We start from the raw sequence: 25,633 nt of genomic DNA on the forward strand, positions 1-25,633 counted from the left end.
CACACACATATACACACACATATATATAATTTTTTAAGAGAGAGAGAGAGAATTTTTAATATTTATTTTTTTAGTTTTCAGTGGACACAACATCTTTATTTTATTTTTATGTAGTGCTGAGGATCGAACCCAGCACCCCACACATGCCAGGCATTACCACTTGAGCCACCTCCCCAGCCATATATATATATATATATATATATATATATATATAATTTTTAAGCACTTAAAATATGACAAGTGCAACTGAGGAATGGGATTTAATTTGTGTGTGTGTGGTGCTGGAGATTGAACCCAGGGCCTTATGCATGCAAGGCAAGCACTCTACTAACTGAGCTGTATCCCCATCCTGGGATTTAATTTTATTTCATTTAATGAATTTAAATGGAAATAAACATAGGTCTAGAGACTTCTTTAGATGCCTGAGCCAATTAGAAAGCTGTTTGATATTTATCTCATCAAGTAACATATACTCAAAAACATAGACAGGCAAAATAAATATGGAAAGAAAGCTCTCATAGTGGAAATATGTCAAAGCAGCCAGAAATGGATGAGCTGATGTGGCTTACTCTTTTCCTTTCCTGACTGTTCATGATAAGCATAGACTATAACCACCTGCACACCAATACTTTAGGCTGTTAATAATTTTCTTACACTTTCAGCTGATAAGCTTTAGTTACTTTTTATGTAACTTAAAAACATCTTCTCCAATCCCTTATTTATGAAACGTGAATTGATTGCTTGTTCAGCATGATGTCTTTCAGTCATAATAGCATTTATCTCCACATGCATCCAAAAATAAGTGTGCAAGTATTGATGGACTGCAACTTGTTGTAGTAGCTATCAAAATCAAAGGGACTCAGTAAAGACATTAAGAATAATAAAAGAGTAAGGTAAAGAAAGGGTATTAGAGTTTATATAATTAGAGATACACATGTTCCAGGATTGGGAAGAAATTATGTAGCTAAATAAAACAGGGTTATTGGCTGAACACATGCATACCCTATGACCTACCGTTCCACTCCTAGGCATATAGGAAACATAAATGCATAGTTATATTCACCCAAAATCAAATATAAGACTATTTATAGTAGCACTATTTAACAACCCAAACTAGAAATTACTCAAATGTCTATCAATGATAAAATTGATAAGTAAAGTGTGGTACATTCATATAATGGATATTATATCAATGAGAATAAATGATCAACAACTGCACATAACTGTTAGAATGAATCTCAAAAATAATTCTGAGTCAAAAAATAATTCATACACTATAATAACATTCATATGATGTTTCAGATGAAGTGACACTATTCCATGGTGTTAGAAATCATAATAGTGGTTATCCTTGGCAGGTATATCCCAAAGGGGTTTCTCTGATACTGGTAATATTCTGCTTCTTTATCTAGATCCTACTTATCTATTTCTGCATAATAAATTACCTCAAAACTTAGCAGTTTAATACAACAGACGTTTATTATCTCATATTCCCTGTGGGTCAGGAAACAGTACAGCTTACTTGTGTGTCTCTGGCTCAAAGTCTCTTACATGGCTGCAATTGAGGTGTTGTCTGAGGCTGTGGTCTTGTCCGAGGCTCAACTGGGAAGTAATCTGTGTCCAAGTTCATTCATGTGTTCAGTTCAGAGAGAATTCAGTTCTCACTGACTATTGACCAGGGCCTACCTTGGTCCCTTGCCCTGTTGGCTTACCCAAAATACTATTCACCACATAATTTTTGATTTCCTTCAGAGCTAATTATCAAAAGTGTAATAAGAAGTGAGCACAGAATATAGGATCCATACTTTTCATAACATAACCTTGGATATAACATCTTATCATTTGTGACATATTTTTATATTGTATACATGTATGAATATGTAAAAAGAGATCCCATCATTGTGTACAATTATGCACCACTAAAAATCTGGAAAAAAAAAAAGTCCAGCCCACAGTGAAGGGGAGGAACTATGTGCAATCTGAATACCACAAGGTACAAATTATTGGGAGCCATCTTGGGGTTACCTACCACATATGTGTTCAGTTTATAAAATTTAATGAGCTGTACACTTTAGAATTGTGCACTTTTCTGCATATACATTATATTTAAAAGTTTGGTTGGTTGAATAATTATTAACAGAACTTCTGGATCTCACAAAAGTGACCTGCAGCCTTCAGATTGTGTTATGGTTTGGATAAGAGGTGTTCCCTAGAAGGTCACATGTGAGACAATGCAAAAAAGATCACAGGTAAAATGATTGGGTTATAACAGCCTAAATATTATAAGTATATTAATCCACTGATAGCGATTAACTGGGAAGTAACTGTAGGCAGGTAGGGCATGACTGGAAGAGATAGGTCATTGGGGACATGCCTTTGGTGTATATATTTTGTCCCTAGTGAGCACTCTCTCTGCTTCCTTGTTGCCAAGTCCTGAGTTGCTTTCCTCCTCCACATCCTTTTGCTTTGATGTGCTGCCTCATCTCAGACTCAGAGCAATGGAGTTGGCCATCTATGGACTGAGATCTCTGAAATAGTGAGTCCCAAATATACTTTTCCTCCTCTAAAAATGTTCTTGTCAGGTCTTTCAGTCACAGCAATGAGAAAAGCTGCCTAAAAAGGATAGATTTCTAAGTGGAATTTCTTAAATTTAAAAGAAGTCTGGGTCAAATGATGTTTCCATTCCCAGTTTTCCAAGGAATCTCCATACTGCTTTCCATATTGGCTGCACCAATTTGTAGTCCTACCAGCAATATATGAGTGTACCTTTTTCCCACACATCTCCGCCAACACTTATTGTTGTTTGTCTTCATAATAGTTGCCATTCTGACTGGAGAGAGGTAGTATCTTAGAGTAGTTTTGATTTGCATTTCTCTGATTGCTAGAGATGGTGAGCATTTTTTCATTAATTTGTTGATTGATTGTATATCGTCTTCTGAGAAGTGTCTGTTCAGGTCCTTGGCCCATTTGTTGATTGGGTTATTTGTTTGTTTGTTTGGGTTTTTTGTTGTTGTTGCTTAGCTTTTAGAGTTCTTTATATGCTCTAGAGATTAGTGCTCTATCTGATGTGTAAGGGGTAAAAAATTGCTCCAAGGATGTAGGCTCTCTATTCACCTCATAGATTGTTTCTTTTGCTAAGAATAAACTTTGTAGTTTGATTCCATTCCATTTATTGATTCTTGGATCTGGCTCCCAAAAACAGAGCCCCTTCATCCAACTCACCTTTACCAGTTGGATAAACTGCAACAATTGCTAATTTTTTGTATCTCTGCTCTGTACACCATCAAGTGTATATCTGTGATCACCACTGCTCTGAAAATCCATGAAATCTGAAGGGCAAAGGATTTATTTCCAGTTAAACTTAAAGGGAATGTGTGCTATGAAGAAGGAAAATGGCCCACATTGTGCAGTCAAAACCTGGGTTTCCTGTAGCAACATCTTTGGTCAGATTGTCAGAATAGGGAAGCCTCTGAGATAGTGAAGAATTTAAATCATATTATTTAAAGTTATCTCCTAGTAATGATGTGTGTTCAAAGGACTGGGAATGAAGATCCCTTCAGTAAACATCATAACAATTATCATGCACTGAAATTTATAAATATGCTATATGTTGTCCCCAAAGATGGGGCCGGCAACTTGCTAGTTAGTAACTGCTAATCTTTAAACCTGTGTCCAGTACTGGTAACATGCATAGAGTGGGAAGGAAAGGCATTAACTATGGAAAGCTTATCCTAGGTGATGAAAATAAAATAGCATTCTTGTAAAAGTTTTAGACATTTTAGCAAAGGAGCTGAAAATAAAATGCACTTTCTCATTATTAAAGAAGCCTTTGGGCTCTTTCTCAATAACCACTCCATTTTTCTCCATATTTTGTTTTAAACCCTGGCTGGATTTCCCATCACTGGGACACAAATAGGTAACCTGGTTAGACTTGGTACATCTTCATCCATGGCAGTGTCCATGAAAAACCATCCACCATATTATTTTCTAACCTTTCTCCCTTCCTTTCTTCATTCCTTTCTCCCTTCCTTCATTTTTAGTATTTTTTGTGCTTTTAGTTTGTTATGTCACTTCCTTCCAACATCATTCATAAGAAGTGCTATTAAGCTTTCATTCTACAGTAGTGTACATATATGAATATATCACAGTGAATTATATATATGTATATATATATATATATATATATATATATATATATATATATATATATATAATTTTATAGATTGAAATATTACCCCAAGAGATCTTGCTTCTTTTTATGAGTCTTATATATAAGTGCCATTTTCATCTATTAAACAGGTAGTTCAAAGGCCAAAGACAACATTCATCAAAAAATTAATTTAGTGAACAAAGTAATTAGATCAAAACAAAAAGAGATGTCATATGAAAATAAAATTTTTAGCAACCATTTCCAAATTTAGCATCATACCTGAAATTTTATTGTGAAGGCTTAAAAAATACAATAAAGTAGATAAATAAAGTGTTGAAATGATACAATTTGACCAAAATATTAATTTTGATAATCACTATGTCAGTTATATGGATTTAACCTTACTAACTTAATATTCATCACAAAGACAATCTCAACCTAAGCCTAAAATACCTTCATGTAAAATGTGGATTAGACATCAAAGAATTCTGGGTCTTCCTTTACTTTTATTCAAGTTGTATGCAAATTATAATGTACTTTAATTCTTTCTCTTTAAAATTCAAATATGTATTTTACAATAGTGCTCTACAATTTATTCTTTGTAGTGAATGAAGCATTTTTAGTCCAAAATGCTGACCGGATCCTCTTCTCTCTCCTAAGTTTATTAGTTTTTTTTTTCCTTTCCACACCAATCACCATAAGTTCAAAAGTAATGTTAGAATTGTGCTAACCCTATTACCAGAAGAAAGAGTATCATCTCCTACACTTCAGCACAAGCTAATATAAGACAATATTATTTTTGGTTTCTTTATTTCTTTTTTTCTTTTGGTTGGGTTGTTTATGTTATTTTGTTGTATTTTTTTGGGGGGGTGTGTGTGTTAGTGCAGGTCACAATTACAATGTACTAGGCTGGGGTTGTAGCTCAATGGCAGAGTGCTTGCCTAGCATGTGTGAGGTACTGGGTTTCATCCTTAGCACCACATAAAAATAAATAAAATAATTATTAAAAAAAAAAACAATTACAATATACTAAGAAGTTGTTATGCTGGACATTTTCCCTTCCTGGATAAGGGAGATATTTTCAATTTTTAAAAATTGTATTGGTTCTTCTTAGTTATATATGACAGTAGAATCTATTTTGATATATTTATTCAAGCATAGAATATATCTTATTTAGATTAGGGTCCCAGTCTTTTGGATATACACAATGTTGATATTCACTGTGATATATTCAAATATGAACATAAGAAAGTTATATACAATTCATTCTACTCATTTTCCTATTCTCATCCCCCACCCTTCCCTTCACCTTTCCCCTTTGTCTAATCCACTGAATTTCTATTCCCCTTCTTGTTGGAGATTAGCATCCACATATCAGAGAAAACATTCAATCTTGGTTTTGGGGGATTGGCTTATTTCACATAGCATAATAGTCTCCAGGTCCCTCTATTTATTGGCAAATGTCGTAAAGTCATTCTTATTTATGGATGAGTAATATTCAACCCATTTTATTCTTTGAATGCCTGTTTAAAAAATAGTCTTCAAATTCTTTATGGGGGGATGATCTTATATCTATCTATTACTAACAGATGTAAATAATGGCTTAATAAAATAATTTATTATCCCTCATTGTTCTGTGGGTTGACTGGTCTCATCCAGATGGTTCTCACTGGGGTCTCTTATATGGCTGCAGTAAAATGACAACTGTGGCTGGAGCCATCTGATGACTCAATTGTACCAGACATTAAAGAGGGCTTCTTCACTCATATGTTGTGGCCTGGACTTGGAAAGCTGACATATCTGGGGTTAGTCAGGCACACCTCCCTCTGTTTCTCCACATGGCTAGCTTCTTCTAAACATGTGGATATTGAAAGGTTGTTGGAATATTTACATGGTAGCTGACTTCCCTCAAATTTAGCATTCTAAGATACTCAGGTACATGCTGCAAGACATCTAGAATTCTTCTGACTGAGGCCTGGAAGTCAAGCAGTGTCATTTCTACAATATTCCTTTTGTCAAAATTGAGTCAAAGGATTACAAAAAAGGTGTGAATGCTAGTAACAGACTACATAGAGGTGTAAATACTAGGAGGTTTGGCTAATTGAAGGCCATATTTGGAGTCTTTGTATCACAAATGAAAAAAGATAAACAATGCAATCATCCAGTTTTTCAGAATGAACTCTTTAATATATTGCTTAATAAGGAGCTTTCCTTAATTTCTTTACTTCTTCCTTAATCCATCTCCTTTATGTCTGTTTCCCTGATGACTATGGTGACTTCATTTTGCCTGTATTCTTCCATAGCATCCCATGAACATTAGTGAGAATGACAAATAATCCTATTTCTCTTCTTTGCAGGTATCAGGGTAGAGACAAGTTTCAGAAGCAATGAGCAGAGCATAAATGCTTCATCTAGTCCATGACAGATCACACTTAGCCATTATATGTTGACCTTTTCTGACTGCTTGGTCATTTGCTGGACATTTCCATTCTCTCAAACAAATGGCTTCAGTACCTGTTAGGAATTGATTCAATGGATAATTAAAATCTCTATTCATAGTGTTGCAAAGGTCAACTAGATGAAACATTAAACCCCATTCCAAGTATGGTCCTGTGGTGACTTTTCTGAAACTGAAGGGCAACACTACATCCTCCAGCTTTGCTAGTGACTGACGAGGCTGAAACTATGTTATGATTGGTTACCAGGTCAGAAAAATCTTGGTGTTCTTTTCACATCTCTAGATTCAAATAGGAAGAGAAAAAAGAAGGCAAACAAATGGCCTCATAACTAAACACCCTAGGATTAAGGAAAGGCCCTTCAGAACAGAGACAATGGAGAAATGCTACTAATCAGTTCTTATTTCCATCAACAGTGGCTGCCCACAAGCAGAGGTTAAGGGCTACATGCACTAGTTTGCAGAAAAAAAATATTTTTAATCACTTTGAAAAACTCTGAAGTACAAGAATAATCTTATGCATGCACATATTTACCTTAGAAGTAAGTGTTCAAACCCTTTTTCAATGTGCCTTACCACTTTATTTAGTATCAAAATAAAAATACTATACAGCAGTCTCTTGAGTTATGTTAGAATGTCATTTTACAGTTTACAAACTCTTTCCATATGTAGCCCTGAATTATCTTTTTATTTGTCTTTTAAATCCTAACCTTTCAGTGTTCACAGAATGATTATTTTCTTCTACTTTAGAAGTTTAAAATCCTATAGTTAACTTATTTGGACTTATTTTTTAGTAAAACTCTTGAATTTTGTCACAAAATATCTTCCTATATATTTTTGTTGTTTGATTTTTTTATTTTGTTTCATTTTATCAATCTCTGGAATAATCTCAGTTCCCTTCACAACTCTTATTAAATTCATATCAATCTCTGAGTTGATCAAGGAATATAATCAGTTGGTATTGAAGGGAAATAATATTGTAGCACATGCTAATATGATTATATATTGCTATATTAAAATGTTATAAATATAAAATGGAAAAGTCAGTTAAAGAAAAGTGCTAAAACAATCTGCTCTATGAAATAGAGAATACCAGCTTTAGCTTCATTGTAAAAGAGATTTTAGAGCTAGGAATGTAGTTCACTGGTAGAGCACTTGCCTTGAATGTATGACATTCTAGGTTCCATCCCCAGCAACAATAAAAAAAAGTGTGGAGATTTTAATATGTAAGACTAGACCTCATTAAAATATGAATGTCTTTTTCATATAGTTTGCTTGCATCAATAGAATTACATCCAGTGAAATTATGCAATAGAATGTGGTACCAAACCATGCAAGCTGGGTGTCCCAAACATGTTTTAAGGAAGGATGAGATAAAACCTTATCACAGAAATGAAGAGATAGGGGGCTGGGGTGGTGGCTCAGTGGTAGAGCGTTTGCCTAGAATGTGTGAGGCACTGGGTTTGATCCTCAGCACCACATAAAAATAAAATAAAGATAAAGACATTGTGTCCACCTAAAACTAAAAAATAAATATAAAAAATGAAGAAATAGGAATGAAGGCAAATTTGGCAGGAACAGTTTAGAGTAGGTGAAACTAGATCTCCCCCAGCAGGTCAGTATTGTGATTCAGAAATCAAAATTATGTTTATAACCAACTCAGCCATTTAAAAAATGTTGGACTTGAAATTTGAAAATATTCCTCAAAAGTAAAAACTTTACTTGGAATTTATTATGAAATACTTCTCTAAATGTAATTCTAACTGGATTTTTAAAGGCCTCTAGCTATTTCAGGCCTTCCTAAAAAGAGGTTATCTGTTTGCTTGAATGTGGCATCTTTCATTCCTGATTTTAATCTTTCTGTTGAGGCTATTTTAAAATGGCTTAGATCTATTTTTTCCTCCTAGGAAGTTAGGGTTATGAATTCTAAAAGATCCAAAAGATTATGGAGTTAAACTTTCTTGTTTGGCAGGTTAAAATTAAATAACTGCAGATGAGAGAAAACAGAAAAGCATGTCTCTAGTTCTAATGATAAATATCAATTTGGAATATTTTATTTCAATTCAGATGACTTCAATCTTTAAATCATAAAATTAGAAATCAATCTGTTATGTTTCAATCAATTGACAAACCATTACCATAGACACAAAGACTAAATACAATAGGCATATTTTGAAAAATATTTCCCATTTCCTGCTAACAAGGTATGCTGAGCTGCTTCTTGAAATTGTTGGCAGAAGAAAAAATTCTGTGTAGGATGAAGTCATAGGGAGACATTACTTTTGAGGTGCTTATAGGTAACTTGGTTACAAGTCCCTCTTTACCAGTATAGCAGACAGAATAGAAGATAGATCCCAAAATCCCTGCTACCTTTTATTCATAGCTTGGGGTGGTCTATCTCTTTTAATATTGCTGTGGCCTGTAATTTGCTTATAATCAATAGAATATAGCATGGGTGATGGCACATCACTTCCCTGATTATATTACATAGGATTCTAACTTCCACCATGCCTGAAGACTCTCCCTTTTGCCAGCTTTAATGAAGCTAAGTGGCAGTGTTAAAAGACCCACATGGCAAGGAACTGAGGGTGGACCTAAGCCAACTACTGAAGATCCTCAGTCCAAAAGCCTAAAGAGGAATTTAATTCTACCAGAAATTATGGAAGTGAACTTGGAAGTAGATCGTTCCCAATCAAACTCTCAAATGAGGCCCCAGCCTTGGCCAACATTTTGTTTGAAGCCTCATCAGAGAACTTGAAAAGGGTGACTAAGCTAAGCCATGCTTATATTTCTAACCCACATCAAATGTAGATAATAAATGGGTGTTGCTTTAAGCCTCTAAGTTTGTGATAATTTGTTATGCAGCACTCAATAACTAATAAAGCTCACATCTGTGGCAGGAGAATAATGACCCCCCCAAAGATGTTCTCAATTTCTAGAGTCTCTGACTTTGTAGATGTAGTGAAGTTAATGATGGGGTGGTTATCTTAGATTCCAGGGAGGACTAATTAATCACAAGGATCTTTGTCAGTGAAAAAGAGTCAGGGAGAGGTTTGAAGATGCTGTACTGATGGTTAGGGAGGGGCCATTCTCCAAGGAACACAGGCAATCACTAGAAGTTGAAAAGGGCTCCAGAATGAATACAGCCCTGCTAGCAACTTGATTTTAGCTCAGCAAAACCCAATTTACTATCTTACATTTCTGACCTCCAGAAATGAAAGGTAGTAAATTTGTATGGTTTTAAGCTACAAAGTTTATAGTAATTTGTTATAGCACCAATGGGAAGCTAATACAGTATCTATGATTACCAACATCTATGATGAGTAGCAATAGTCCTTCTCCAGGGGCTCATCTGCTCCTAACAGCTACTGCACTATAACTGTGAATATCAGCTTCCTTTTCCAAAAGTAAACAAATAAATATGTTGCCACTGAGCATCATTTGATAGAAAATTACACTTGTCCCTCTGTTTTATGGGTCCATTCATTCTCTTGCCCACTCCACCACCTCATGATTTATTCTGAGCCTTATTCATCATTCTTGTGTTTAACCTTTTTATTGTTTCTTCCTAGGATCAAAGACTTTTGGTCAAGGACTATTTGAACTCAAAGAATATGATCTATTCAAGTCTATATAAGTAAAGAGAGATCGGAATAAGGTAGCCAGCATACCACAGAGGGCACAATCAGAAGGAAACTGTACTTCCCCTACCCCTGTTAATCATTTATAATAGCTCCCTATGGTCATTTGTAACCCTTAACAAAATCTCAGGTTGATCCCAGAAATGTATTCAGCATGCTCAGAAAAATTCTCCAGTCACTTGTACCCTTGTGATTACAATAATTTATAATCTAATTAAAATGTTCAATTGTCATGGAATAGTTAAACTTCCAACTCCACAAATTTGTCCCTTGCCCCAGGTTTTCCTTCAGGTTTGCAGTGGGTTAAGGGGCATTGTCAATGCTTTCTCTAGTTTCCAACATTCTTCTCTAGCCTTAGCTCTTTCAGATTGAAATGGGGCCAGGGTGGTGAGAGTTTTCTCTCAATAAAGTTTTCACTTATTGAAACCAATATAATCTAGCATTGGTTTCCTCTATTCATGCAACATAATGATGGTTGATTCTTCCCCTTGTAAGTGTGTCTGTATATTTCCAGAAGATTTCTCTGCTGAGTTGCTCCAATTGCAGCCCCATCAAGTCAGATAGAACCCAAGGCCTGGTTATGCCCAGTATTCCTCAGCTTAGCCATCTTTTGGCTAATGCCCTTTCACCCCTGGAAGAAGTTTAGTTGATCAGGAGGCCTTTGCGAAATGATCCCAGGGTAACATTTCTTGCACATCTTACCCCAGGAATCACACTTTGTGCCTGGCTGAGTGAAAGGATAGTGATTTCACACATGTAGCCTCTACTCTTCAGGCATATGCTGCTTCTGCCAGCTTCTCCCTGTTTCCTTTTTTCAATTTTAAATTAAGTCATGAATCAGACTGAAGGTGAATAAGGGATTAAGGATTACAAATTCTCCTTTTCAACACCCCCTTGGAACATCATCCAGCACCTTTCTTTAGCATGTGGAGATGATTGGCATCTATCAGCATGGGACCTCAGCTGAATCTGTCTAAATCCATTTTGGCATCCTTTAACATATAAACACATATGGCTTTGATCTTTTTTTTCTTCCTAGGATTGAGTTAGGAATCCTAAGGGATCTGAAGCACTATGGAATTAATTCTTCTTGTCTGGCAGGTGATGATTAAGTACTTACAGATGAGAGAAAACAGAAGTAAAAGCTTGTTCCCAGAATGATGATAGATATCATACTGAGAAATTTTACATCAGTTATTTTATTTCTAATGGAACAGTGAACAACCAGCCCTCAGGAATGGTGGGAATTAGAACTGTTCCAAGGACTACTGGCATCTGCATCCTTTACTCAGATGCTCTGCCACAAATGTGTCTTGGCTCCCAACTCTCTTAGTCTCTGTGTCTCTTAATAGTAATTCTGGAGAGAGAAAATTTGATTGGCTCATTTTCAACACTCAGTCCCATCAGCTGGTCCCAGAGGCTGAGTTCCCAGGACTGCTACTGAGGGCTGTGAGAGCAAATTTGGACAGAATAAGCCAGGCAGGGCAGACAAGTTCATTGACGTGGCTGCCATACTCACAGATTCTTTATGCTGTGGGGCTGTGTCACATTTCTTATTTCCTCAATGTTTATTATTTCCTGTGAAGAGTGGAAACTAGGGAACAGTACTTTGCTTCTGTTTATGTTGCTTTCTGCATATTTGTCTCCTATCTGCTGTCTCAGAGATGGACACCCAACTTCCCTTCAACCCCTCACCCCAACACATTCTATTGCAGGGAATATCCATATCCCCTTAAAGCATAGTGGAAGAATTTCTTTGTGAAGTAAAGCTAGAGTAGACTGGCTGGATAACAGTGTTTTGACAGTGATGTTGACCTGGTGATGCCAGATTGCTCCTCAAACTGCTCCATGTGTCTACACATGTGCCCACCAGCAGGGCACGATCCTTATCTTACCCACTGAAACTACATTTGATTATACTGTTGCTCTGTCTACTGCAGTTATTGGGCTCTCTGTCAGTCTTGAAAACTAAGAACTTGTGAGAGAAGCTGGGCCACTGTCAACAGTATGCTATCTACCTGCTGCAGTATCCCTATCAGCCTATGTGTCCTGGTTCTTTCTGGATTTATAGTTCCAGTTCTTTTCCTGCCCTATTCATCCCTCTCCTCCTGTACCTCACTCTCTACCTCAAGATTCACATCACCTTTGACAAATCAGTAGTTCATGGTCCAAATAGCCAGGATGAGTAGGTGAAGCCACAAATCAATGAGGGAGGTACGATCTGCAGTGACTTTTCTCAAAAGAACAGAATTACAACAGATCCCTTTGCCTTTATCATTCAGGCAATAAATCACAAAAGCAGGTAATTAATTACAGCCTAAAGTAAAAAAAGTCAGCTCCTCTTCAACAAAATGGCAACTGACCTTTCTCTTACTTACGATACAAAAGAACAAAGAAAGGAAGGAAGAAAAATATTACAACCCATAATGTGATTTTTCTCCAGGGTTTGAGTCATTTGGAAGGTTTGGGTTACTTGGAGGAAATTAAATAAACCATTATATGACATTATTCTGCTTTACTATGAAGGGTTCCCTGTTGTGAGCAATATTTCCCAATTGGTGCCTGTCTGAAATACTTATCAGCTCAGGGTCCTTGGCACTGGACGTACAGAGCTGAACGGTGTGGGGAGGGATGTTTGCTGGGATGCTGTTTTTACATAAGCAACCTCCAATGACATTTATCTTTCGTAATGCTGACCCTGAGAAGATAATTATGTTCCCCAAGTTGACAGAATTTTTAAAATCCCTTCCCCTTGCAGAAAAGTACAGAAAATTTTAAGCGGCAAAGAAAAGCAGGCTAAAGGAAAATCAGAAGGGGAGAATCAATTCTGAGAGCAGCAAAAAGCGTAGAGACTGATTGAGTTGATGCTTCTAAAACCGTTCTTCCCTCGCCAAGTCTTATTTTAGGGTCCTGCTGTTCGGCAGCACAGATAATATTGCCCAATGTAATCCGCCTAGGAAGCTTTCAATTGGACAGTTTGTTACACTCGGCAAACACTTGATTTTGGTTTTCTCTGTGGTCTGAAAGCCCTCTTCTGAGCTGTTTGATTTACTCTGCCCTGAGAGCCTAAGAAACATTGGCCAACACATCACACATTTCATTTACAAAGAAAACTGTCACTGTTTGAGTCCAGGCTCTGTGCATTTTGTAAATATGTTTGTTTCTCTCTCTTACAGAAGCTGCAAAGAATCAATACTCCTCACTGTCATTCAGCCTTACCCTGTAAGTGTTCTGTGAGTAAAAGTGCCACTGAATGATCTCGGGATTCTAGTCTCCCCACCCACTTTACAGAAGTCATGACAATGAATAACAGCAGAGAAAAATAACATGCATTCACAGTGCAGACTCGGAATTCTTGAGTATTTGTACTTTGTACTCCGCATTAGCAAAGCCATCTATTGGAGAGGAAAGAAAGTTATGTGTTTCCTAAATATCTTGAAAGACAATCAGCTATTCAGCCCTATGAAATTCTCGCATCTAGAAATAACACCAAACTCAAGACTGTGGTTTCCGGCTTAAGAATCACAAGTCTTATGGGAATATCTAATTGTAGGAATTTGAAGAACAAGTTTTATTCTTATCTATGTCTAAATAAGTTGGTAAATAACTGGATATTTTGCCTGCTTTAAAGGTGGTCCTCGAGGAAATATGATTTGTCTGAATTTGATTTCAGCTACCTTGGTTCTGAGGATGGAAAGAGATTAAAATCATACTGAATTTAGTTCCCATGATTTTAAAAAAACAATGATCATGGTATAATTTGCTTACCATAGGATTCAACCATTTTAAGAGTATAATTCAATAGATTTTACAAAATTTACTAAAGTATGCAACCATCACCACAGTCTGGTTTCAGGAAGTTTTCATCAACCCAATAAGATCCCTGTTCCCACTTACAATTAATCCCAGTTCCCACGCTCAGTTCCAGGCAACCACTAATTTACTTTCTATTTCTATAGACTTGCTGTTACTTGTGAATTTTATAATTGTCAGTTAAACAAAAAATACTAAGGCAAATTCTTTCAGATTTCTCCCAAAATGATTATCATCAATCAGTACGTTTGTTTGCCCTTCACATGGAGGGGCAAAGATTCCAACCTGCTTAGTCTTCTACTTCCTTCACCATAGAATTGGAGCACTTCTCCTCTCCCATCCCAAAATTTTCCTGAGAGCAGTGGGCTAGGCATTTTTTTAAAGAGAGAGAGAGAGAGAGAGAAAGAGAGAGAGAAAGAATTTTTTAATATTTATTTTCTAGTTTTCGGTGAACATCACATCTTTATTTTATTTGTATGTGGTGCTGAGGATGGAACCCAGCGCCCCGCGCATGCCAGGCAAGCGCATTATTGCTTGAGCCACATCCCCAGCCCAGTCTAGGCATTTTAGGTAGAAAAAAAAAAATGTATTCAGAATTCTGATAAGACCACAAACAGAACTAACCCAGACAATAAATTATAATATAATATTACTGGTACTAGATCTCAAATCTTGGTTCTTTCAGATCCAGAAGCCTCAAATTCAAATGTACATGTTTAAATTCAGTAAAAGAGATGGAACTAAGAGGTTTTTTTTTTAATATATGTCCTGGATGACATAATTTATTGTCTAGTGATTTTCATAGCTGTCCAGAACTTTCAGTCCCTTATCTATATGAGAATTGGTTAAGATCATATTATTTCCAAGGGCTCCCTTTTGCTACCATCTCATGATTCTGTGATTCCTACTGTATGCTTTAATATAAAGTACAGATGGGCTGTTTTCAGATTGTTTTATTTAACCAAATCGTCATTGTCACCTACTTCAAATCTATCCATACTTCGTAATTTGTAGGTTGCAGGAAAATACATTTTGGTAAAGCCAATGTAAATGTCTATTGTAAGTAGTAAGCAAGTGATTATAAATCACTGGTGGAACTTCAAGTTTACATTGTTTTTCTGGAATTCTCTGTCCCTAATTTATAATCTATTAGAAATGCAAGACTAGAACCATTTTTATTCTAAACCAAATTATTTTTGTAGTAGGTCATACTGGAAATTCTCTGTTGTGGGACTGTCATGTACAATATTTAGCAGCATCCTTGACCTCTACGCATCAAATGCTAACAGCACCCTTTTCCCCAGTTCTGACAACCAAACATGCCTTGAGACATTGCCAAAAGTTCCATGAAAAGGGAATTGCCCCCAGTTGAGAACCACTGTTCCTCCTAAAGTCTTGTCTTATTCTAGTCATATATGACCTTTCTCTTCTCTGAATTGTGGGAATTCATACTCTGAAATTATTTCAATAGACACATTAGATATGGACAAGAGGACAAATGGGAGAAAAGACTGCAATTTTTTATTTGTATGTTTATGTTTGGATTTTCCTACCAGAAAATTGTTTCTTTAAAATATTGGGTTTCTTTTATTTGCTAAGTATCCTTTTGGCAACCAGGATTGACATACAGAAACAGATGACAAAGCAGACCAAGAGATAATTCATAAATTCTACTTTTATTATAGACAATAAAAATTAACATTTTAATTTATTTTGCAACTTGCACACCAGCACTTTTTATGTTACTTGCATTTCTTCTGAATTATAAGGTCCAGTAAAGACAAGAGAACCAATATTTATCCAGCCACAGAAATCTATCTCCAGGAAGGCCCAGGTCAAGGGGACCTGACAAAAGTCTAAGGATCCATGAAATTTCTTGATAATTTTTTAAAAGTATTATGAATGACTCTCTCACCCTACATTTTTACTGTTCTCCCTAGGAAATAAATGTAGAAATACAGAAGAAAATTCTGAAGCAGAAAAATTTTTAAAAAATTAAAAATCAGTAAAACTTTTTCTCAGGGGCAACCAAGTGTAAACATTTCAAACTATCTCCTTCCAATCTCTTTTTTCTATGCCTTATTGGTAGCCAATATCATATTAGATGCTCAATTGTATCTTGCTTCTTTTACTTAGTATTTCATAAGTATTTTTGCATGTCATCAGCAATTCTTTATAAGATTCTTTTAACTGGCTGCAAAATGTTACCTTGAACTGTTAACTCAACTAAGCCACTATCATTGGACCCTTCACACTGTCTTTAATGTTTTACTATTATAAATAATTCTGCAGATTAAATTGTTGTGTGTAAATCTCTGTATTTAGTAGTATTTTCCCAGGATGGTGTGTGTGTGTTTGTGTGTGTGTGTGTGTGTGTGTGTTTGGTGCTATGGATTGAATCTAGGGCCTCAAGCATACTAACAAGTGCTCTACCATTGAGCACTTCCCAAATTACCTACCTGCTTGGTAGTCCTTGTCTTAAAGTTTGCTTTGTGGGGACTCAAAACTAAGTTACCCATTGATAACTGTAGGGTTATCCTTACCAAATGTTTCACTCAATGTCTGTTGTATAAGAAGTATCATAGAGCTACAGGACTACAAGTTCAAGAACTTACACTTCAGTTTCAGGAATCAATCTTATTTATGTAATTTTTCAAACTATATTCTAGTTACTTCTAAGAGCATCTGACAACATCAGGAGCAATACCACCCTCTATTGTGACCATCTTAGCCAAAGCAAATTTGGAAAAGGGTACAAGATTTAATTAATGGCCTACTAATCTTACAATTAACAGCAGAAGAATTTGATTATTCTAAATGAAAATCATCATCATTTCCACCACAGGATAAGAAATTGTTATAATAAGCACCTATAAATTGCAAAGAATTAATTCACCAGGTTTTTGAGTGGTGCACCTTGTGCTTTTTTTTTTTTTTTGAGTAACAAAGAAAATTGAGTTCAAACTGTAGTTTACACTATACCATCCATCAGTATCTCTGGCCAGTAAAGTAAGCCATTACTTTGTTGATTCTCATTAAGTAGCCTTCAGAGAGTTTATGTTTTTATTTTCAAAAAGTATTTTTTAAATGTAAATTGAATATATGAAACAGTCATGAATCCAGAACAAGAAAAATGAACTTGTGAACTATTAGACTTTTATCAAAGCTCAGTTAATTTCAAATTATATATAAACTAATATTTATTTAACAGCCTTGGCCATCTAGTAGTGTCTTTTCTGTTCTTCGTAGATTACCATGTTTGTCAGTAGGGCATAGTAAATAAATACAGTAATGAGGCTACCAGAGATGGCATGTTATACCTACAGAGAAGACAGAGAATCCCCAGCTTGGCAAGTTCTACTTGAGTCATTTACTGGAGTCATTTACTCTACGAAGAAATAAACCTATGTACTTCCATGACCCCTAGGAACATCACTGCATTCTAAGATTATACGAAATTATTTCATCCAAAAACTAAGTTCCATTAAATATACATATTTTTAAAAATCAGGATTGAACCTAGGGGTGCTTAATCACTGAGCCACTTGCCTAACCCTTTTTATTTTCTATTTCAAGACTCCTTATAGTCGCCCTAAATTGCTGAGGCTGGCTTTGAATCAGCGATCCTCCTGCCTCATCCTCCCAAGCTGTTGGGATTACAGGTGTGTTCCACCATACCCAGAAAACATACTTTTTTTTATTGACACAAAGAATTCTGTAGAACATTCTAGAAAATGTGGTAAAATATTTTTTTTAAAAAAACAGAATACACAGAGGAGTAAAGTTCAGTGTCTAAAACCTTGAACACATGTGAAATATTTCATTCCCAAACAATGCTGGAAAAGTAGGTATTACTGCATTGAAACATCTCATCTAATTAGTAGTGTCTGTTCTGGGTAGCTTTATTACAGGCGCTTCACTTGTTGTGCCAAAGTAAATACTGCCTGCTTAAAATCATTAAGGGAGAATAATGTTTTCCCTTCAGCTAAAAAATGGCATATCAAAAGCAAATGAACTCCCCACTGTATGATTTGCTCATTAATCATCACTAAACTTGGCCTATAATTACACAGATACTGATGAGAACACCACTGTCATATCACTTAAGCTCTGTAGTAGGACTTCTAAAACTTGAGCATGTTTAAAGATGGGTTCTTTTGAGGGAACACCCATTCAGAGTTCTTTTGGTTTGGGGGGTTTAATTTTTGGGTTTTGTTTTTGTTTTTGTTTTTGTTTTGTTTATTTGTTTATTGTAATAGTGGGAATTAAAACCAGGAGTGCTATACCACTGGGTTACATACCCAGAAATTTTTGAATTTTATTTTGAGATAGGGTCTCACTAAGTTACCAAGGTTGGACTTGAACTTATGATCCTCCTTTCTTAGCCTCCTGAATAGCTGGGATTACAGGTTTGTACCACCACTATTTTGATTTTGTTTTTTTAAGACAGCAGCCATTCTCTTAAAATGTCTTTCATAGGTGGATCAGTTGAAGTTCTGGAGAACTAAACCATCCATTCATCCAGTCTTTTAAGACAGTAGTCATAGCAAATGTTGGGAGTTGTATAGGTATAGAAGATATCTTTACAAATATTAGGATTATCCTAGTATTAAGGCAAAAACTGCACACAAGAATACACACACACACACACACACACACACACACCACATACACATTTTATCATGTTTTTTCATCAGTGGCTGGCTTTTTATTGTAGTGAAATACGTATAACATAAACTTGGCCATTTTAAAGTGTGCTATTCAATGACATTAAGTATATTCATAATGTTGTATAACATTGCCATTCAATAATGGTTCCATAACTTTTTCACTACCCCTAAAGGAAACCTGGTATCCATTAAAGTGATCATTCCCCAGTCTCTCCTCTCCCTGCTCCTGGCAACTACTAATCTACTTTGTTTCTATGGAATTTTCTTATTCTGAATATTTTACATAAATGGAACTATATAATATACAGTCTTTTATGAGTGACTTCTTTCACTCATAATCACATTTCCAAGGCTCATCCATGTAATATCATGTGTCAGTATATTATTCTTTTTTATGACTGAACAATATTTCATTGCATGGACATACTACATTTTATCTATCCATATTATCATGATTGGTTTTAATTTAATTGATTGTATACTACTTGTATTGGACAAGAATGTGAATACTTTTTTTTTTCATTTTACATGAAATCCAAAGTATGGGTCACCCTAACAGGTGTTTGTGCCTTGAGATTAATAAAATACACAGAAGATTCAACCACTGTGTTGATTCTAGAGTCAATTAATAGAATTCATTATGCATCAGTCTTGATGTCTTGGAACTATATAGCATGAAAAACACTAGCCTGAACCCTAGGCAGTTGCCAATATTTGACCATTTTAGTTTATATGATTCATAGCTAAATATTTACCTCTTTATTAGGTTCTGTAAAAGAAAGTAACTCTTTTAAAAAATAGACAAATGATGCTGGTAACATAGTAGACATCTATTAGAGGTGAATTCCCTTCCCTTTAGGTGTCATTAAAATTATATGATAAGAATGATTCTCAAATTAAGCAACTTTATCAAAATCATACAGCAAAGAATCCCCCGATCCCAGCACCCTTCTAAATAGGTTCTTCCACTCCACTGGCAATTTCTGAGAGAGAAGTGTGTCACTCAGCCGCTCTTTCCAGTAAAAGAAGAGAAAGAATCATAAAGTGTGAAGAACCTATAAGGCAAAATTTTAATTCAATTTTCAATTCTAAGTTAAAGTCTCCTTCATACCCTGCCCAATAGTATCATAGATCATGGGTTACCAAAAAGAGGCTGAAACTCAGTGTGCAGATACATAAAACATCATGAGTGCTTGTGTGTGTCTGTGTGTGTGTGAATGTGTGTGAGTGTGTACTTGCTTGCTCACATGCCCATATATTCTAAATATGAATAACAATGGGAATATTGAACTTTGAGAGGTTCTTCTCTACCTCATTAAAATAGATGATTAATGAGCAAGTCATCAAAAACCCAATATTAGATTTGACCACCACCTCATCTTCCACATTGTACACAGGGCTCTGTATTAGAAGTAGGGTTTATGTCCATTCCTCCTATGCCCCCCTTTCCCTACCCCCACTATGAATCAGCCTCCTTATATCAGAGAAAACATTTGGCATTTGTTTTTTTTTGGGGGGGGATTGTCTAAATTCACTTAACAATATCTTCTCTAATTCCATCTATCTACCTGCAAATACCATGATTTTGTTCTCTTTTATTGCTTAGTAATATTCCATTGTGTATACATGCCACATTTTTTATCCATTCATCTATTGAAGGGCATCTAGGTTGGTCCCACAGTTTAATTATTGTGAATTGTGCTGCTATAAACATTGATATGGCTGTGTCCCTGTAATATGCTGTTTTTAAGTCCTTTGGATATAGACCAAGGAGAGGGAGAGCTGGGTCAAATGGTGGTTCCATTCCCAATTTTCCAAGAAATCTCCATACTGCTTCCCATATTGGCCACACCAATTTGCAGTCCCGCCAGCAGTGTATGAATGTACCTTTTTCCCCACATCCTCACCAACACTTGTTGTTGTTTGTCTTCATAATAGCTGCCACTCTGACTGGCGTGAGATGAAATCTTAGAGTAGTTTTGATTTGCATTTCTCTAATTGCTAGAGATGATGAACATTTTTCATATATTTGTTAATTGATTGTATATCCTCTTCTGAGAAGTGTCTGTTCAGGTCCTTGGCCCATATATTGATTGGGTTATTTGTTTTTTTGGTGCTTAGCTTTTTGAGTCCTTTATATACCCTAGAGATTAGTGCTCTATCTGATGTGTGTGTGTGTGGTAAAAATTTGCTCCTAAGATGTAGGCTCTCTATTTACCTCACAGATTGTTTATTTTGCTGAGAAGAAACTTTTTAGTTTGAACCCATCCCATTTATTGATTCTTGATTTTAATTCTTGCACTATAGGAGTCTTTTTAAGGAAGTTTGGGCCTAATCCCACTTGATGGAGATTAGGGCCTACTTTTTTTTCTATTAGACACAGGGTCTCTGGTTTTATTCCTAGGTCCTTGATCCATTTTGAGTTTGAGTTTTATGCATGGTGATAGATAGGGGCTTAATTTCATTTTGTTGCATATGGATTTCCAGTTTTCCCAGCACCATTTGTTGAAGAGGCTATCTTTCCTCCAATGCATGTTTTTGGCACCTTTGTCTAATATAAGATAACTGTAATTATGTGGGTTAGTCTCTGTGTCCTCTATTCTGTACCATTGGTCTACTGGTCTGTTTTGGTGCCAATACCATGCTGTTTTTGTTACTATTGCTCTGTAGTAGAGTTTAAGGTCTGGTATAGTGATGCCTCCTGCATGGGGTTAGAAATGATGGTGGAATGTGATGGACGTTATTATCTAAAGTATATGTATGAAGACATGAATTGGTGTGAATATACTTTGTATACAACCAGACATATGAAAAAATATACTCTATATGTGTAATATGAGTTGTAATGCATTCTGCTGTCATTTATAAATTCAAAAAAAATTAATAAAAAAGAATTAGGGTTTATGTACTTTCACTGCTGTCATTTTAAAAGCTCCTTAGAAATGTTCTCAGTAACAACATGGAACATGCTTTTCATATTTCTGGTCTGGTGACTAAATCCAACTTATTAGTTTATGGGCATGACAGGATTTCAATTACATTCAAAATTTGTATTTCTTCTTTAAGTTGGGAATGTACCAAATATTCTACATTTTAGCAAAAGTATTACATTTCTTGGAGGATGAAGATGAAAAACAATTGTTACATGGTTCACATTATGTTATCAGTAACCAGATAAAATATTTTCTTTCCTTCTAGTCTCCCAAATCAGCATTTATTAGTGCTGCAAAAAAGGCAAGATTAAAGTCCAATCCTGTCAAAGTGCGATTCTCTGAGGAGGTAATCATCAACGGCCAAGTGTCGGTGAGTTTAGAGTCATCTGCTTTGTGACTGAGAGGGTCACAGAGGTAGGAGCTTAGCATTTAAGCAACGCCAGTAATTTGACTAGAATGATCAATCAAAACTAGTTGTTGTTTTTCACAGGCGTGTTGAATCTCAGGAATGTGAAGAGCTTAATAGGTCACCAGGTTGTAACTCAGGCCCCTTAACATAGCTAGAATATGTGATAATTCAATGTTTCCTAGAACATATTTAGGGTGAGAGTCCTCTCTGCTTTGCACCAGAGTTTATCTGATCTGTGTGCACTGACATGCCTCATTCATATTGGGTAAAACAGTCCTCTTTGAGACATTCACTGATTTCTTCCTATTGGGCCAACTAAGCATTGTTCCACACAATAGACTATTGTGTATTTTGAGAAAAGTATTATTTTTCCCTTATCAAAAATTTATGATCTTTGAACTTATAAAACAGCAAAAAAAAATTAAAACGATGGAAAGGTTTTATATATGCAACCAGAACTAAGGAAATATTGCTCAGATCCCCGTTAAATAGGTCTTAATAGAAAGCATGACTGCACAAGCATTCCATTGATCTTCAAAATGAATCATGCAAACATCAGTAGGATATTTTAGTTTCAATTTTTCCCAAAGAAAATAGTGTAGCTTTTACAAATCTTTTGTCCAAGGTACTAATATTTGGGGACAGCGGGAGGGGGGGTGTCTTGGAAATGCCAGATTTTGTTGTTGAATTTTGTTGTTGCTGTTAGCATTGTTTAAATAAATTCACAATGATAATATCTCATTTGTGATATTTTGTTATTGGTCACAAACTGTTCCCTGAGGTTGGTACTGGATCGGAAATGGAAGATGTAGGCCTGCACATCCTGGGCAAGGCACTTATGAGTCTTCTAGTCAATTTATATAGATGCCAGGGAGTTAACTGGTCAATCTGTCAAGACTATTGTGACACTTATGGAAAAGGGCCTGAGGCTGTCACTGTGTGCACTGTGAGCATTTTCTGCTGCCCTGTGAGCATGTTCGGTTCTGCTTACTTGGTGAATCCCCATCATTCTGGATACAGGGTTACCTTATATTATCTATTCACAACAATCTGTCCCAGTTGAAGGATGGAAGGAACAAAGCAATCAGTACATCTCTCAGAAGGTCATCTGAAAATTACCTTTTTTCCCAGAGTTTCTGAGCTTGAGATTGGGCATTTATAGAAGGAATATGATTCTAGAAGCTGTTGTAGCAAATGTCAATTAATCTCCGGACATAATAGGGCTCATAAAAGTTAGCTGGTGTATGAAGACAGTTCTGAGGGCCAGACATTCTTAACCTCCATTGCCTTGCCACAGGCTTATGGATGCTGGACCTTCTGTCCCATGTCTGTTCCTCAGCCTTTGTGACCTCTTCATGCCTAGTCTACCCCCACTCTTCCTGGTTACAGGGTGCCATTCCACCTGGATGTGGATCCAGATTTACTCAATAAATTGGGTTGCAGGAAAGTCATGTGGGAAGTCCATGGAAGTAGACAGGAAAGGCAGAGAAAGAAACAGGCATGTGAAAGGAAGGGGTTGCATTTACTGGGACTGTAAGTTACTGGAAAATGTTTGAGAATCTTGTCTGTAGTTCCCACAATCTTCAAACCAAGGGCCTTATGGTTTTATGTTTTCTGAGTCCCCCTCAGCCCCTGTGAACTTGGTAGCCAACTACATGTTCATAACTCAGTTCACCCCTAGGACTCATAGAACTCACACATACATGCCTCCTCCTCCCTCTTTTCTCTCTCTCACGACTTCAAATTAAAGAAAACATCTGGAAGCATACATTTCTTTTGGTTGTATTTCAAAGTGCCATCTCTTTTCAAGGTATTTCTAAATTGTGATCTGTTCATTATAGACTCAATGTTTGGCTCTAACACACTAACCCATTCCTTATATTTTTCCTTTTGAGTTTAAAATATAGTTTCACACACAACTTTGCACTTCAGACTCATTAATGCTTGTGAGTCACCATCATGACCACTGCCAGGCACCAACTGCATTATATCACACAGCATCCCTACCGGTCCTTGTTCTGTTCAATTCATCCTGCCCTGCAGAAACCTGGGCTTGCTTGTACTTTCTGACACTGAAACTCAATTAAAAAGGGATCATTGTTATTTGTATTTTCCAATGAGTATTAGTTTTTAATTTTGTGATTAAAATAGACTGTATAGATATGTGTTGCCACTGGCCATAGTAGATTCCTAATTTGACTGACCTGCAACCTTCCCACCCCTTTTCTGTTATTAAACAGGAAACTGTTAAGGACAATTCACTTCTTTTTATGCCAAATGTTTTGAAAGTCTATCTGGAAAATGGGCAGACCAAATCATTCCGCTTTGACTGCAGCACCTCCATCAAGGTAAGATGACCTACTAACATCTGTACCTAGGCAGTGCCAGGTACAGAGTGAATGATTCGCACTGTAATGCCAGAATGGCAACACCTTCTTTCAGAATTATCCCTTTATTCCTATGAATGTGTTACTTGCTCCCATATAAGGTCACATATGAATATTTAATTTTTTAATAACTTTATTTTATTCATTTATTTATTTTTATGTGGTGCTGAGGATCGAACCCAGGGCCTTGCACTTGCAAGGTGAGCACTCTACCGCTGAGACATAACCCCAGCCCCCATGAATATTTAAAATCAAACAAAAACAAAAAGCTTAAACTAAGAAGGTTCTGCCCTTTTTTAAAACCCCCTTGTTGTTGTGAAACAATGTAATATGCTCCCAGTGAAGAAACACTAAGGCTAGTCATTTTAATGCAACTGCAAATTAATTAAAATAGTGTGACTGTCACCAAGAAGGTTTGGCACCCTGCCCAAAGCCAGCATGATTTCTCAGTAATGTCAGCCACCAAGAAGATTAAGATGTTAGCTGCTAATTGAATATCTGCTACTTTGGTGTCCAGCAAAAACAAGGGGTAGAATAATGTAAAGATTACAGTTACTTTTAATTGCTGTAACCAATTTCATGGGAATAATGCATAAAAAGTCAGAAATGAAGCATGCTTCTTAGGAGAAGTGGTAGAAAGGAAGTGTCACAAAGCAATCCTATGATTTCAGAGCCACAGGTGAATTTTACATAATAGCTATTATAGCAAAGTGTACACCTATTTTTCCTCACGTTTCCTTCCTGGAAAAGAAAAATGCATATTCTTTTTTTTTTTTATTATTGGACAAAAGTGTGTTCAGAAATGGATTGCTCCCTAATGCTTCATCAGCCTAAAATAGGCTTTCTTCAAATGGCACAGTAAAAAAGATTTTATGGAGATGCAAAACTACCTAATGATAATCTGTACAATACTCTATCAAGAGAATATCGACTCTGGTTTAAAAATGTCTGTCAGTAGTCAATCCCTAATTCTATTTTTTTAAATTAATCAGCATAGACCTCACATGTGGAAGGATTTCTGAAAAGGCTCACTTTGAATTTTTATTGCCATGATACCAGCAAGCAGCTTGTCTTGAATTGCTTTAAACACGTGGTTATTTAGTAGGCAATAGAATAGACAATATTAGTAGATTGATGTTGGAGCATTAAGTCATCTTTCAATCATTCCAAATGAT

At 36.0% G+C, this 25,633-nt stretch overlaps 1 protein-coding gene across 5 annotated transcripts in view; it reads left to right on the top strand.

Annotated features, from left to right (window-relative positions):
- Frmpd4 (FERM and PDZ domain containing 4) overlaps positions 1 to 25,633 on the top strand; it is a 779,038-nt gene that overhangs the window by 718,734 nt on the left and 34,671 nt on the right. For all 5 annotated transcript variants that reach the window (XM_048796404.1, XM_048796402.1, XM_048796403.1 and 2 more), the window contains 3 exons: positions 13,423 to 13,468; positions 21,928 to 22,032; positions 24,312 to 24,419. In XM_048796404.1, coding sequence (XP_048652361.1) covers positions 13,423 to 13,468; positions 21,928 to 22,032; positions 24,312 to 24,419 — 259 coding nt within the window. The remainder of the gene's footprint in view (positions 1 to 13,422; positions 13,469 to 21,927; positions 22,033 to 24,311; positions 24,420 to 25,633) is intronic.

The sequence above is a fragment of the Marmota marmota genome, unplaced genomic scaffold (assembly GCF_001458135.2).
Source record: "Marmota marmota marmota unplaced genomic scaffold, marMar, whole genome shotgun sequence".
In the NCBI taxonomy this organism is placed as follows: domain Eukaryota; kingdom Metazoa; phylum Chordata; class Mammalia; order Rodentia; family Sciuridae; genus Marmota; species Marmota marmota.